The following is a 13062-nucleotide window of genomic DNA, read 5'->3' on the forward strand; positions in this document are numbered from 1 at the left end:
TTTAATGATTGTCCAGGAGTATCCCATATTGTAGCTTTAAGCCTTCGAATTGCTACTAAAAGCGTATGGGGTCCCAATCTCATTGGATGAATGGCTCGTAATTTCTTCTTCCAGTCATAAAAACTACTTTAAACGAGAAGCTGTTATAATTAAAGTTTTATTAGTTCTCTACACGGCCACATCTTGCAATTTTGACTAGACCATGGGGCTGTATAAACTCATAAGGATGTAAATTTCCATATCAGATACTTTAAAGGAGGAGGGTTCTTGCTGAGTTCGTATAAAGCTTACCGACTGACCAGGGAATTCTCTAGACCAGAGAAATTCGAGACGACTCTTCTTTGTTAAAATTGAATTAAATAAAGAAAACAAATTCCGGCGTCGTGATGTCAAGAGAGAGTTGATCGATACTACGACATATTTCATACGGAATGATATTTTGGAGGAAAAAGAAGGAGTCTACTGGAGAGGAAAGAAAAATCACTTCTTCAATTATTCTTTTTAATCATTTTTAAAATACTGTGATCATATCTCTAATTTGTTATAACTATTTATCCATATTTTCATTTGAATTTTCAATAATGTAATATTTACGATCTGGGACTGACTATATCAATATTCACTCTGATAAACAAAAAACAAGTAAAGTTAACAGATAAAAGTGAAATGATAGTATCAACGTATAGTTTGAAATTAAAATGGCGGGTGTTATAATTAAATAAGAGGTAATGTGACGTACAAATTGTAACATGTATACTACAAAACACACATAATAAATGCATTAGTAGGGTACGAGTTTAAAACGTCCATTTTTATCATTTGTAGAAATCAGGCTATTGAAGTTTAGCGGATGTGCATGATTTCCTTCTAGAGGTGAGATACTGAAGTTTTCTTGGAGTTAGTCGCTATTATGCCTTTCAATAGTGAGGAACGTACGTTTACCGTTGAATATATATATTGGCAAAAAAAAAAAAAAATCACATGATATTTTATCCAATTAAACTAATTTTAATTTAGATCCACAGTTTTTATTTGTGCGATTAATAAAAATCAGTTAGTTTCGTTCATTGTCCTTAGAGGTGGTTGGTCTACTAACTTGTACACATAAGCTGCATCATTGTAGAAGTCAAAGTAGTAAGACTTTATCGTTAATGAAAATACATCGTCATATTCTGCCTTCATATAAACTAAAGTATAAGATGTTGTAAAAATAAATCTATTATTTTTTATGTATTTAAAAGAAAATTAAAATCCAAGAAGGTGTATGTCCTTGGTAATCAAAAGCTTACATGACGGTCGGACTCGACAATTTTCAGTATTTTATCTACATTTTGACAATCGACCTTCCAGAGCTTGGTGCATCTTTGATATCAAAATTACCGGAACGAAATCGTTGAAACTAAAATATCGCATTATTTGCTGTTAAACTATCAAGACCATCAACACTATTCAGTTTTTATGCCGCCTGGTTTGTATTTTACTCTTTATCGAAGAAAAACTGTAAAATATGGCGTATTTTCTCTTAGCTGGTGTTCACCTTTGACGCATTCTCCTACAATATTGAGTCAACCAATCACCGACCTGTCTGATAAGTCTTTTTACTACAAAGTCTTATCTTTGGCACACCATCTAATGTAATCTAATTGTGTCACTTATTCTTTTGTGTTTTGGACAATAATTCTGAGTCCAAGATCAAAAACTTATTGTTTTGTTACCTTTAATGTATCACACAGCCTTTCATACAGGCGGGAAATAGAAAAAAAAATCTTAAAATCAGTTGATAGTTAGCCAATTGGGGGGAATTCTTTCTTCCGACTATGGAATTATTGTTTTATAGTTATTGAGAAGTGTTGGAAGATAATTGTAATTCATCCAATCAACGTTCAGAAGACTAAGTAGAGCAAAATAAACTGAAACATCAACAGTTGACAACAAAATACACTCTATGTTTTTGTGTTGGCAAATTAACGCCGTAAGGAGACATTTGAAGAAACCAATTGTTCTTATTTTGAATTTTGGAACAGGAAAATAATCATTCTGTTGTTTTTGTCCCAATCTCGAAACAGAGTCAAATGGTTTTGATACCTATACAAAGACAAAACTTTCAAAAATTGGTAACTAGACCAAAATTGATTTTAAGAAACTCATCATATTTGGAATAGTATTATATTCAAGCCTGCTAATAATCTTTCATTGACCTTCAACAAATCAAATTATTACAGTAGAACAGGGTTGATAAATAAATGCCTAATGGAAACTTTACTCTATGGGAAAATGTGCATATATATATCAGTATATCAGTGATGTACTGAATCGTGCGTATACATAATATTGTCATCATCAGAAAATTGTTCACGATTAAACTATATTTATAATAATTTGTCTACCCATCTGTCAAGTTACCAATGGATCTGACTCATCTAAGGATCTGTTGAAGTTTTTCCGTCTGCAGATGGGAGACAATAAAATAAGCCTCCTAGTGTTCCGATTTGCACTTTATGCCCACATAACTGTGAAAGATAACTGAGGGACCTCTAAACAGGTTAACAAACTATTGCCGGAACTTTCAAAGAACTCTCTATATAATCACAAGTGCTCCAGGTCAACGGGTTGAAAAGTATAACCTCGGGGTCTCGAGCAAGATTAAAAAAAACACCACTACTGTTTCAAAGACCATAAAGGACCCTTCCTAGTCCCCAATATTTTTTTTACAATTGCAGCCTCGACGGCTGCTAACTATGTTCCATCAAGTTACTAATTTTATGAAAAATGTTAAACTTAAATATGTATATTTATGACACAATCATGGTACAAGAAGAAATTTTCAGCTCTTCCCTTTGGGTCACCTAAATATATAATAGATTTACAGATGGGAAAGCTTTCTACAGATTCTTAGATGAATCACTACATCTACCAAGCAATAAAATCCCACTAGAAAAGTTCCATGTGAATGGAATGCTTATCGTTTGAGTAACCGGGTGAATGGAAAACGACATAATGATATTATTCTTCGAGTCCTATTTATTCTTTACAGAACAACAAGTAACGACTCTTGTATAACTATTGGTATGGACCGACTCTTTATATGATCTCATGGAGGGCTGGAGAGATTCGATGTGAATGGAACGCTTATCGTTTGAGTAACTGTGCGAATGGAAAATGACACATCTAATCTGAAATCTTTTTTACGTGTGTATACTTGATTTAAAAATACGTGGTTACTGTTTTTTTTTTGTAAATTTAAATTAGAAATAATTTTTCCTATCAAATATCCCTCTTTTTTAATATGTTACATCAACTAACAAATAAAACATACCCATTGACTCGTACATATCTATAAAGACAAATTTGTTTGAATGACCCTAAAAACAAAAAGATCCCTCATTCAATGATATGCGTACACAGTATAATTTATAAGATTATATGTAATTTGTATATTTAAGGAAAAATGTATTGGCTTGTGTAGTTTAATAATAATAATAGTATATGAATAAATAAGACGGTTCCTTAATAAAATTATTGAATGATGTTTTTGTATGAAAAAAATGGTTTATTTATTGAATGACCTTTCAAGACTTTTTAGGGTCCGTTTAATGAACTGTGACAATATATAATTTAAAGTCGTTTTACTATATAATAATATATTTTCCTAATTTTAAAAGTATATTTAATTCTTTAAAGGGCCATCCAAATTTGTTTTGTTTTAAAAAATGACATTTAAATTGTTTTCAAATTATTCCATAAATAACTAAAACTTTCACACATTGACCCTCTTTTTCTACTCTAATAATCCATAAGAAAGTCACCCATAGCAACAGCCTTAATTGGAAATGATGTACGTATAAATTATATTAGTATTTTGCTTTAAAATTATGTTTTTTATGTAGGCATTCATTCACAGTTGTAACTGTCAATAAAACGCTGAAAAACTCTTGACCTCCTCTCAAAATGTTTTCTTTTTCAAAATGGAGCTTATGCTTTACCATTAATGACTCTTACATTTAATGGCTTAATTACAACGTGGATTTTTCTTCTTTTTTCAAATCAAGAGCTCAAATGCCTTTACATTTTTTTTGTGCATGACCCTCAAAGTAGTAGATAAAAACAAGTACATGCATGCATGTATATACTACAGAAGTGAGCAAGAGATTAAGAGAAAGTAACAAAGTGGAGAGCTGTCTAATTGATTCGGACAATATGTAGTACTAAGTACTTTTGATATGTACATAAAATGTGTAAAAAGCTTTCGTCAGAAGAGGATGGTAACAATAAATAAATATATATAGTGATACAACTTTGGTACTTCCTCTCTCTCTCTCCTTTGTACATATACGATTTGTATTTATTAACTACGTACCACTTATCTATTTGATGCATTTTGGGATGAAACACTTACATACACTCATTACATACATTTGTGTGAAAGACACTCATGAGAGACTACACACAAAAACTTCTACCACAAAAAGTACAAGACATAATGTGTAATTAAGTGTTGTAGGTGGCTTGGGAACCCACGAGGAGAAGGATGACAGCCTTCATAATATATTCTCCATAAGATTATCTACTTTTTGTAAGAAAAGGAAAAAAAAAGAAAAATTATCTTAAAGATTGTCTCATTAAATGAAGAAGACGAAGTGGGGCACCCAATCACCAAAATCACACACCCCTTGGGGATAAAGAATCTCAACCTCTCTTCTTTTCCTTTCTCCTACTTATCATTTCTATATCATCCTCATTCAAAGGATCTATGTCCAAGGATGAGGAGACTCTTTCCAATATTACTTACACTCATCCTCGAGTCCTCCTTGAGTATGAAAACAAACTCTGGATTAAAGAATAACTCTGCCACTTGTGTGAGTGGATTCTGCCTTGGTGGGGATTATAACTCTCTGGAGTTACCATCGGGTAATAAAGAAGTAACTCGAATCACAATGCATCTTGAGGTGAGTGAATCTAGAAGAAGATAATCTATTCCTGCATGATAAATCGTAACTCTCTGTGTAGATTCAGGTAAATATTTGGAAAATTGTTTAATGATGAATCACTTAAAAAATATTTAGATTAGTCTCAATATACTTTTTGGGACTAAAAAATATATATCATCCTTAAACATACAAACTAAGGGATAAACTAGAATCCTTAGTAAAAAAAAAAAAAACTCATATATGTATCAATTTTTGATGAAATCTGCAGGATACATTTTATTTTATCATTGGGTTGAATAAAATATTTGATAAATGTAAAATTGTTATTATCTATTATGACGTGGGATACAGTTTGATAATTCTATTGTTCTGATATTTGCCTGATTAAACTTCGATCCTATTTATTTGAATCAAATTAGTGGCTATTTTCATATTTATTTAGATTTAAAATGTTTATTTTTAGAATGTGCGCCTAACATGAAAGAAAAAAGAAGTACATGTTAATGTATAAGTATATTTCAAAACTATCTTTAATATGACACTAATCTTTAATAAATTTCTTCTTAATATGCTTGTGGTACACAGTGGATCCAAACATGGACATAAGCATTCCTTTGATCCAATTCATATACTGACAATATAAACTATATAATCTAACCTTTGAAATTAAGAATAAAAATACGAGGATATATTTTATAAGAAAAAAGATATGGTGTTGAAAATACTACCTTTGACTAATTTTTAAAAGTAAAAATAAATATTCAAAGAAAAAATATTATCTTTTGACACGTCATAATTTTCTTAAATATTAATTGATCTTTTTAACATTTTCTTTCGTAAAATCTTATTGGTAGTTCTCAAAAAAAGTGTATACATGGTCCACGGAAAGTCCCGTTAAATTAACTTTATAATGTATAATTATATGTAAGGTTGGGAGATATTATGTTTAAACTCTAGGTGGGTCAAAACTAGATCAAAATATACAGTTTTGAATAAAATAAAAGTTTTGTTAACCACAATGGAAGCCAAGAGAGAGGCTATAATCAAGGGGTACCTGAAGGGCAAATCTCGATCAGCCATCTTGAGGAACCTGAAGAGCCTACAGGTCAACCCCATGCTCATCAAGAGAACCATTGAGAGGTATGAGGAGACTCAATCTATCAAGGACAGACCCATGTCAAAAATGGCACCAGAGTCGTCAAGGCAGTCAAAGTAAGAATTGCAAGAAACCCCGGAGGAACCTCACCAAGATGGGCAAGGATTTCAATATGGGTGCAACAACGATGAGATATCTTATCCGAGATGACCTTGGACGTATCCCTACAAATTGAAGAGGCCACCGTACCTGTCAAGCAAGGTTAAGGCTTAAAGACTTGAGAGAAGCAATGTCAACCATCAGCAGCTCAGAATTGGCACGACTTCCAACGTTGTGTTCAGTGATGAGAAGATTTTAACTATACAACAATTTAACCCTCAAAATGATCGGATTCTGGTAAAAAAGGTGAGCTGGGTGACCATGGAGTCAACAATGTGTAGAAACTAGAGTCTGTGATGGTTTGGGTGCCCCTGACTGAGACAAGGAAGTCCCCCTTGCTGTTTGTACCGACCGAGGAAAGATCAATACCATGGAGTACATAAGCACCAGCCTGGAGGAAGGCCTTGTTCCCTGGGCCCAACATCACTTCCAAAATTAGCCATATACCTTTCCAAGAGGCTAAGTGCTCCCTCCCACACATCCAGAGAAACGCAGCGGTGGTGTGAGGGCAATCTGAATGGCTTCGAAGACAAGATGGTCTGATCCCAATCCAGCCCCCACTTAAATGTAATGGATTACTCCACATAGTCCATTCTTGAGACCCTGTGTGATCCCCAGTAACAATTTTGATTACATGAAAGCCAAACTGGTGGCTGCCTGGGACTCCATCCCCGTGGGCATGGTGCGTGCAGCATACAAGTGCTTTCCAGGGATATTTTAAGTTATGGTCAAGAATAAGGGTGACGATATCGAATGAAAGTTATGTCACATATTTTTGTTAACTGTGTGGGCCTATGTATATAAATATATGCAAATTTTGTAATTATTAAAATGATTAGTACTTTACTAAACATTAAACAGAACTTTCTGCGTACCCTGTATATATATATATATATGATAAATTAAACCAATTTCTTCTTTAAAAAAAATATTTTAGTTGAATACACCTCATAGTCTAAATTAAATTTTTGCTTCCGCGATGGGCACCTTTTTTAATTTACAGTTTTTGAGAAAATAAGGTTTTTTTTGCAAATGCGCCAAAAAAAATTAAGGGGTAATTAAGATAATAAAGAAGGAACTTTCGATTTTTTATTTAAAAAATATGAGATATATAGATCTTAACTATGTAGATTCAAAGTCCCATTGAAAAAAAAAAAAAAATTAAACCTTTGACAAGAAATTTAATGACTCTCCAGAGGAAAAAAAAGGAAGATGGTTGTCAAAAAGTAAGGTTTTTAAAAAATAAATAAAAAAGGTGACTTGTAAATTTTATTTATTAACTTTAATTAAAGTAATGTCTAACGTAAATGTCTTCTAAGCTGTTCCAAAAAAAAAATCTTCTTCAAAATGGAAATAAACTTTCTAGAATGTAAGTGATATACCGCGTATATATGCAAAAAAAAAAATGAATTGTTCACTATTTTCCTTAACAAATATACATTTATGGGCTATAAATGTAAAATAGAATAATTAAAAATATAGTTCCAAAATTTCCAACACCCACTTCATTTTTGTTTATTTATTATCACCAAATTGCCATATAAATATACAATTTTATTTAGTTCTACAGTAAAAAATAGTATTTTTGATCAATCTGAATAAATTTAATTTTAGAGTATGATGATTTATTTGCAAACTTGTACATACCCTATAAGTTAATTTTAAACTTAAATGTTTAATTGCTGTACTATTTTTTTATAAGCGATTGGTAATATACATTACATATTTAGAGATCTGAAGGAATGTTGTTCTTTTTTATTTGAACTTTTGGGAATATTGAGGAAATCTTTCCATTGTTTATGGCTTCACTCAAAAGTTTATTTGAAATATAAATCTATATTTTCTAAAAACAGTATGTTTTTTTTTATAACTTGATGAACTTTTATGATCGTAAAAAAAAAATACGACTAAAAGGATTTTGTCAAAAAAAGTGGATTAAAAATAGTTGACCATCATAGAGAATAGAATATAGACCATGAAGAATATTAAATTAGATTATAAGTCTTGAGACTTAAAATTCAAACTATACCTTGGATTTGAATAATGTGTATGTTCTTTAAATGATCAATAAATTGTTCAAAAAATATGGTAATTAAAGCGAATAAATGAATAAATATCTGTTTTCACAGTGTATCTAAAAATGTACACTTTTCGATGAATGGTTGACTTTTTTTTTTAATAGAACAAACATGATTAAATACAATAATATTACTTGTTTCAACATATTCATAAAAAAACTTTGGCAAATTTTAGAGGAAAATCATCAAAATTATGTAAGATCAATTTTTTTTAAACACAGAAATATATTTTTTTAATGTTAATAAATTTTTGGATTATGCAAGTTCACACAGTTTTGCTTATCGGCAAGTAATATTATTTATGGATTTAATTGAAAAACAATATAATTTAACCAAACATAAGTATTTCAAATAATATTATAAACACATGTTTACTAACGGGAGTAACCGGCATTACTCGGAGTTATTTGGGGACTACATATTAATATAACAGGGGCGTCCGCAGGATTATAAATATATATAGATATTTTATATTTCTTTGGGGGTTTTGTAATTTCAGAAAAATTTTAAACTTACATTTTTTTGATGAGCTATTGACGAAATATTTAAAAATAAAATAAAATTGCAAATATAAAACTTTAAAAAAAAAAAGCAAATATACTATATATAGTATACCATATGGCTATTCATAGAAAATTAAATCTTTTGGAAAAAAAGTTCAAAAATGAAATTTTAAATATTAAATTTTGGAAAAAAAAATTCAAAAATCCACTGCTATTTACAACAAAGTATTGTTTTTAGGAATAAATTATCGAAAATTAAATAGTACCTATTACATTTTTTGAGGAGAAAATTCAAATAATCATAGCTATTGATAGAAAATTAAATTTTTGAAAAAAATTTCAAATATAACATTTTTTCGAAAAAAAATTCAAAAATCAACGGCTATTTTCAAAAAAAGTATTTTTGTGAAAAAGTTTCAAAAGTTGAACATCGAATGATAAATTTGTCTGAAAAAAATTTAAAAATCCATGGTTATTTAGAAAAAATTAAATTTTTCCGGGGAAATAATAGAATATTTCATTTTTTTTCCCTGCTGCATAATTTGTTCACATTACCTTTTTTTAAGAAAAATTACATGGAGGTTGTTAGTGAGTCACAGTTGATAATTTAATGTACTCACTACCCCCATAGAGACGTAGATAATGGATCATTTAAGGGGTTTACTCTATAAAAGTACTGGAACACAACGCGTATAAATTACTTTAAATTGTAGAGTGCCATCTTACCTCGTGCGCCAGCTAGCCCCGCTCTACCACAGCTCTGTATTTTGATTTTATTTTTATAAATTCTAGTGTTGTGTCTTGAAGACTGCGGTCCCTTCCAGTTCAGTCTCAGTACTGTCCCGTTAAGTCCTGCATATCAGCCCTGAAAACTTATCAAGTTTAGTCATGGAATACGTCACCAACTTTATTTATTCTTAGTTTAATCCGTTCTAGTACTGACGTTCCTAAGGACCAACAGTGTTATAGATAGGTCCATAATACCGACATAACCGTTGCGAAGACTGAACTGAACTAGACTTAATAAATTATGACCGACACAACACTAATTAATTCATGTATAGTGAGAATGTATTTACTTATATTTCTTAAGAGATTGAATCTCGCATGGAGTCAAGATTTCTTGTTGAAACAATCTATGAAGTTTTTAATCTTTATTGACTCCATAAAATATGGGGAATGAATGGTGGGCCATTTTCTGATGAAAAGGTTCAATCAGACTTTTATTATTTAGAGGGAATTTTTGTAAGATGCATCCATCCACTTAATAGTTGAGAGTAAAAAAAATATATAAATAATTATAACTTTGAAGTTTCTTTTGACGTGACTGGTGCATCTTAGAGCCTTACACTCACAAATTAATTACACAAGCGTAAAAATTAAACAAAGGAATGCCTTTATTTTAATTTTTGATTAATAAATACCTATTAATTTATAGCTTCCAGCCATATTTTGCAAAAATATAATAAGTCAAGTTGTATTTCGTTATTATAACAATATTTCAAATTATGATTTTTTTTTCTTGCACATGCCAATAATTATATACCCAATAATAATAAAAATGATCACGATAATAATAAATCCTCATTTGTTTTCTATTTATAACTCTGCACTAAATAGGTTCTAGATGTTCTCCGAGTGGATGATAAGAAATTCTCAGTTACTTTGAACATGTACTTTGGAGTAAGATGGACAGAGAATAGACTCACAAAAATGACGCCTGGAAAGTCATCCTGGATCCCTATTGACATGGACTTTATGAATTATCTTTGGGTTCCAAATGTTTTTGTGTACAATTTAGTCTCTTTTCACGCCTTGGATTGCTTGAAAAAGCTGGCAGGTCTCTGGGTGGCTGAGGGAAAGGATTTATTTTATAATCAAGTATAAATAATTTTAACATAAATTACTATAATGAGCAGGGCGTCCACAGGGGGTGGGGTGGAGGGGTTGTAGGCAACCCTCAAATTAAAGAACTTTTCCTCTTTACTAGAAAATTTAACAAAAAATATAAAAGTTCAAATGTAATTTAATTTTTCAAATTTTTATTACAAAATTTTAATTTTCTGCGAATAGCATAGATTTTGGAATCCTTTCTTTTTTCTCCAAAAAAATGGATATTTGAAATGTTTAACCAAAAAATTTAATATTTGAAATGTTTCTACAAAAAATTAATATTTGACAATAACGATGATTTTTTGAATGTTTTTTCCTAAAAATTTAATTATTTGTGAGCAGCCATAGATTTTCAAAATTTTTGTATGAAAAATTTAATTTTTTTTTTTTTCATAAATAATTTTTCTCCAAAAAATTTTAAAATATTTGATATTTTTCTCCAAAAAATTGATATTTGAAAATAACTTTGGATTTTGATTTTTTTCACAAAAAAATTTAATTATTTGTAAATAGCCACAGATTTTTGAACTTTTTGATAATTTTTTTTTTTTTTTTTTTTTAAATTTGATATTTGAAATTTAATTTTTAGAATTTTTTTTTTCAAAAAAATTCTAAAACCAAGCCAACCCAAAAAAATAATAATAATATAATCCTGTGGACGCCCCTTATGAGTATACTAGTGGCAAAAATCATTCTCATAGGCAACTCACGTTACTTTTATGTGTCCCATGAGATTCAATAAGTTCCCCTTGGATCAACATTCCTGTAAATTTCTTGTTGGAAGTACGAACTATGATATGACTCGAATGCTATTTGACTACAACACTCTCTCCTATGATCCCTTAAGTGGAAACACCATTTTAGATTATCGAATTCAAATTAAACCCCTTAAAACGGCGGATCGAATAATCAATTACGGAGAAACGGGGAATTACTCCCTCACTGGATTTGAAATGACATTGACCAGGAACATGGCAAAGTAATTAATAGTCTTTATTTCGCAATTGCATATTTATCATTATCTAACCATATTCAGGTATTTGTATATCTACTACCTTCCCAGTGGACTATTTGTGGGTGTCTCTTGGGTTAGTTTTCTTATCCCACCAGATGTAGTTCCTGGACGCATGGCACTCCTTGTGACTTTATTCCTTGTCCTTATCAACATCTTTAACACCATCACGAACGTTTCACCAAACGTAGAGGGCATGACAGCCATTAGTTCATGGATGATTGCTTGCATGTTTTTCGTGTTTGGAGCACTTTTGGGATACGCAGCCATTTTATATGTTCTTTTGGTAAGTAGTTTCTAATATAATTACTTGTTAATCACTAATTGATTTATTCCATAGATGAAGAAGAAAAATTGTCTCATAAAGAAAAGAAACGACTTGGCTTTTGTACACGCTCCAAGCTGTTATTTCTACAAAGTATCCGAGCAAACTAAAAGGAAGGAAGAAATTGAGGAATTGGATCATACTGAAAAATTAGCAAAGGTTGACAGTATATTACTCTACGTTTTCCCTTTCATGTTCTTGGTATTTAATATTATTTACTGGCCTTTTTGGATTCTTTAATACACTCCTACTTGAAGGTCATGGAGTCATTTTTGTCGAAATGCTCGTTGCAGTATGAAAATAATAGTTCCTTCATAGAACCTCGTACTAAATAATAATATGTGAGCAAGTATTGTTATGCCATTAAAATATCAAATTATTACATGATACATTCAAATACACATACATACAAAGTAGAATATAATATTTTGCTTCTTTAAATTTATTTCATGGTTAAAAACTACAATTCTACAAGGAAAGCGAAAGTTATTCTGGTTAACGAAGAAAGTCTTCATTGTAATTAGGAATGTTTAAATATTATACATATATATATTATTTAATAATGCAACTTGAATTTTAAAACCATAAAACTATGAATAATAATTGACTCAAGTACGTTTCCTTCTTTATTAACCATTGGAATGAAGAAGAAAAAAACTATAAAGGAAAATAATTCATTCTGTTTTTTGTTTTTGTGTTCTGTTGGATACATATATAACTAGTTTACTCGTTATAGAAATCTTGAAAACTCTAATTTCCTTTCAATAACAAAACTGTCTTATCTATACTATAATAACACCTTAATAAATTGTACCTAGTTACATAAAGCATGGAAACCTAAATATATGGAATAAGGAGGGCATTTTTCCTTTTCTCATATGAGTCCATTTTTATTTTATTTGAAGATTAATAAATATGATTTTATGTTTACATTTTCAAAATGTCATTATATACAAATTTCAGGAAGGATTGTTCTTTTAACTATTTAAATTTTAATCTGAATAATTATTTTTTTTTATAAAAGTGTTACACAAAAACTAATTACATGCTATGAATATTGTTGAATGT

The 13062-nt window shown here is 30.2% G+C and overlaps 1 protein-coding gene across 1 annotated transcript; it reads left to right on the forward strand.

Annotated features, from left to right (window-relative positions):
• The first annotated feature begins 4415 nt into the window (after window positions 1-4415).
• Window positions 4416-12410, forward strand: LOC121122259 (glycine receptor subunit alpha-4). Its single transcript, XM_040717245.2, has 5 exons — window positions 4416-4946; window positions 10385-10645; window positions 11359-11636; window positions 11694-11955; window positions 12010-12410. Exons 1-5 carry the CDS (start codon window positions 4761-4763, stop codon window positions 12232-12234), a joined length of 1212 nt encoding a protein of 403 aa, XP_040573179.1. The 5' UTR covers window positions 4416-4760; the 3' UTR covers window positions 12235-12410.
• Window positions 12411-13062: the final 652 nt, after the last annotated feature.

Source organism: Lepeophtheirus salmonis, chromosome 7 (genome assembly GCF_016086655.4).
Source record: "Lepeophtheirus salmonis chromosome 7, UVic_Lsal_1.4, whole genome shotgun sequence".
Taxonomy (NCBI): Eukaryota; Metazoa; Arthropoda; class Copepoda; order Siphonostomatoida; family Caligidae; genus Lepeophtheirus; species Lepeophtheirus salmonis.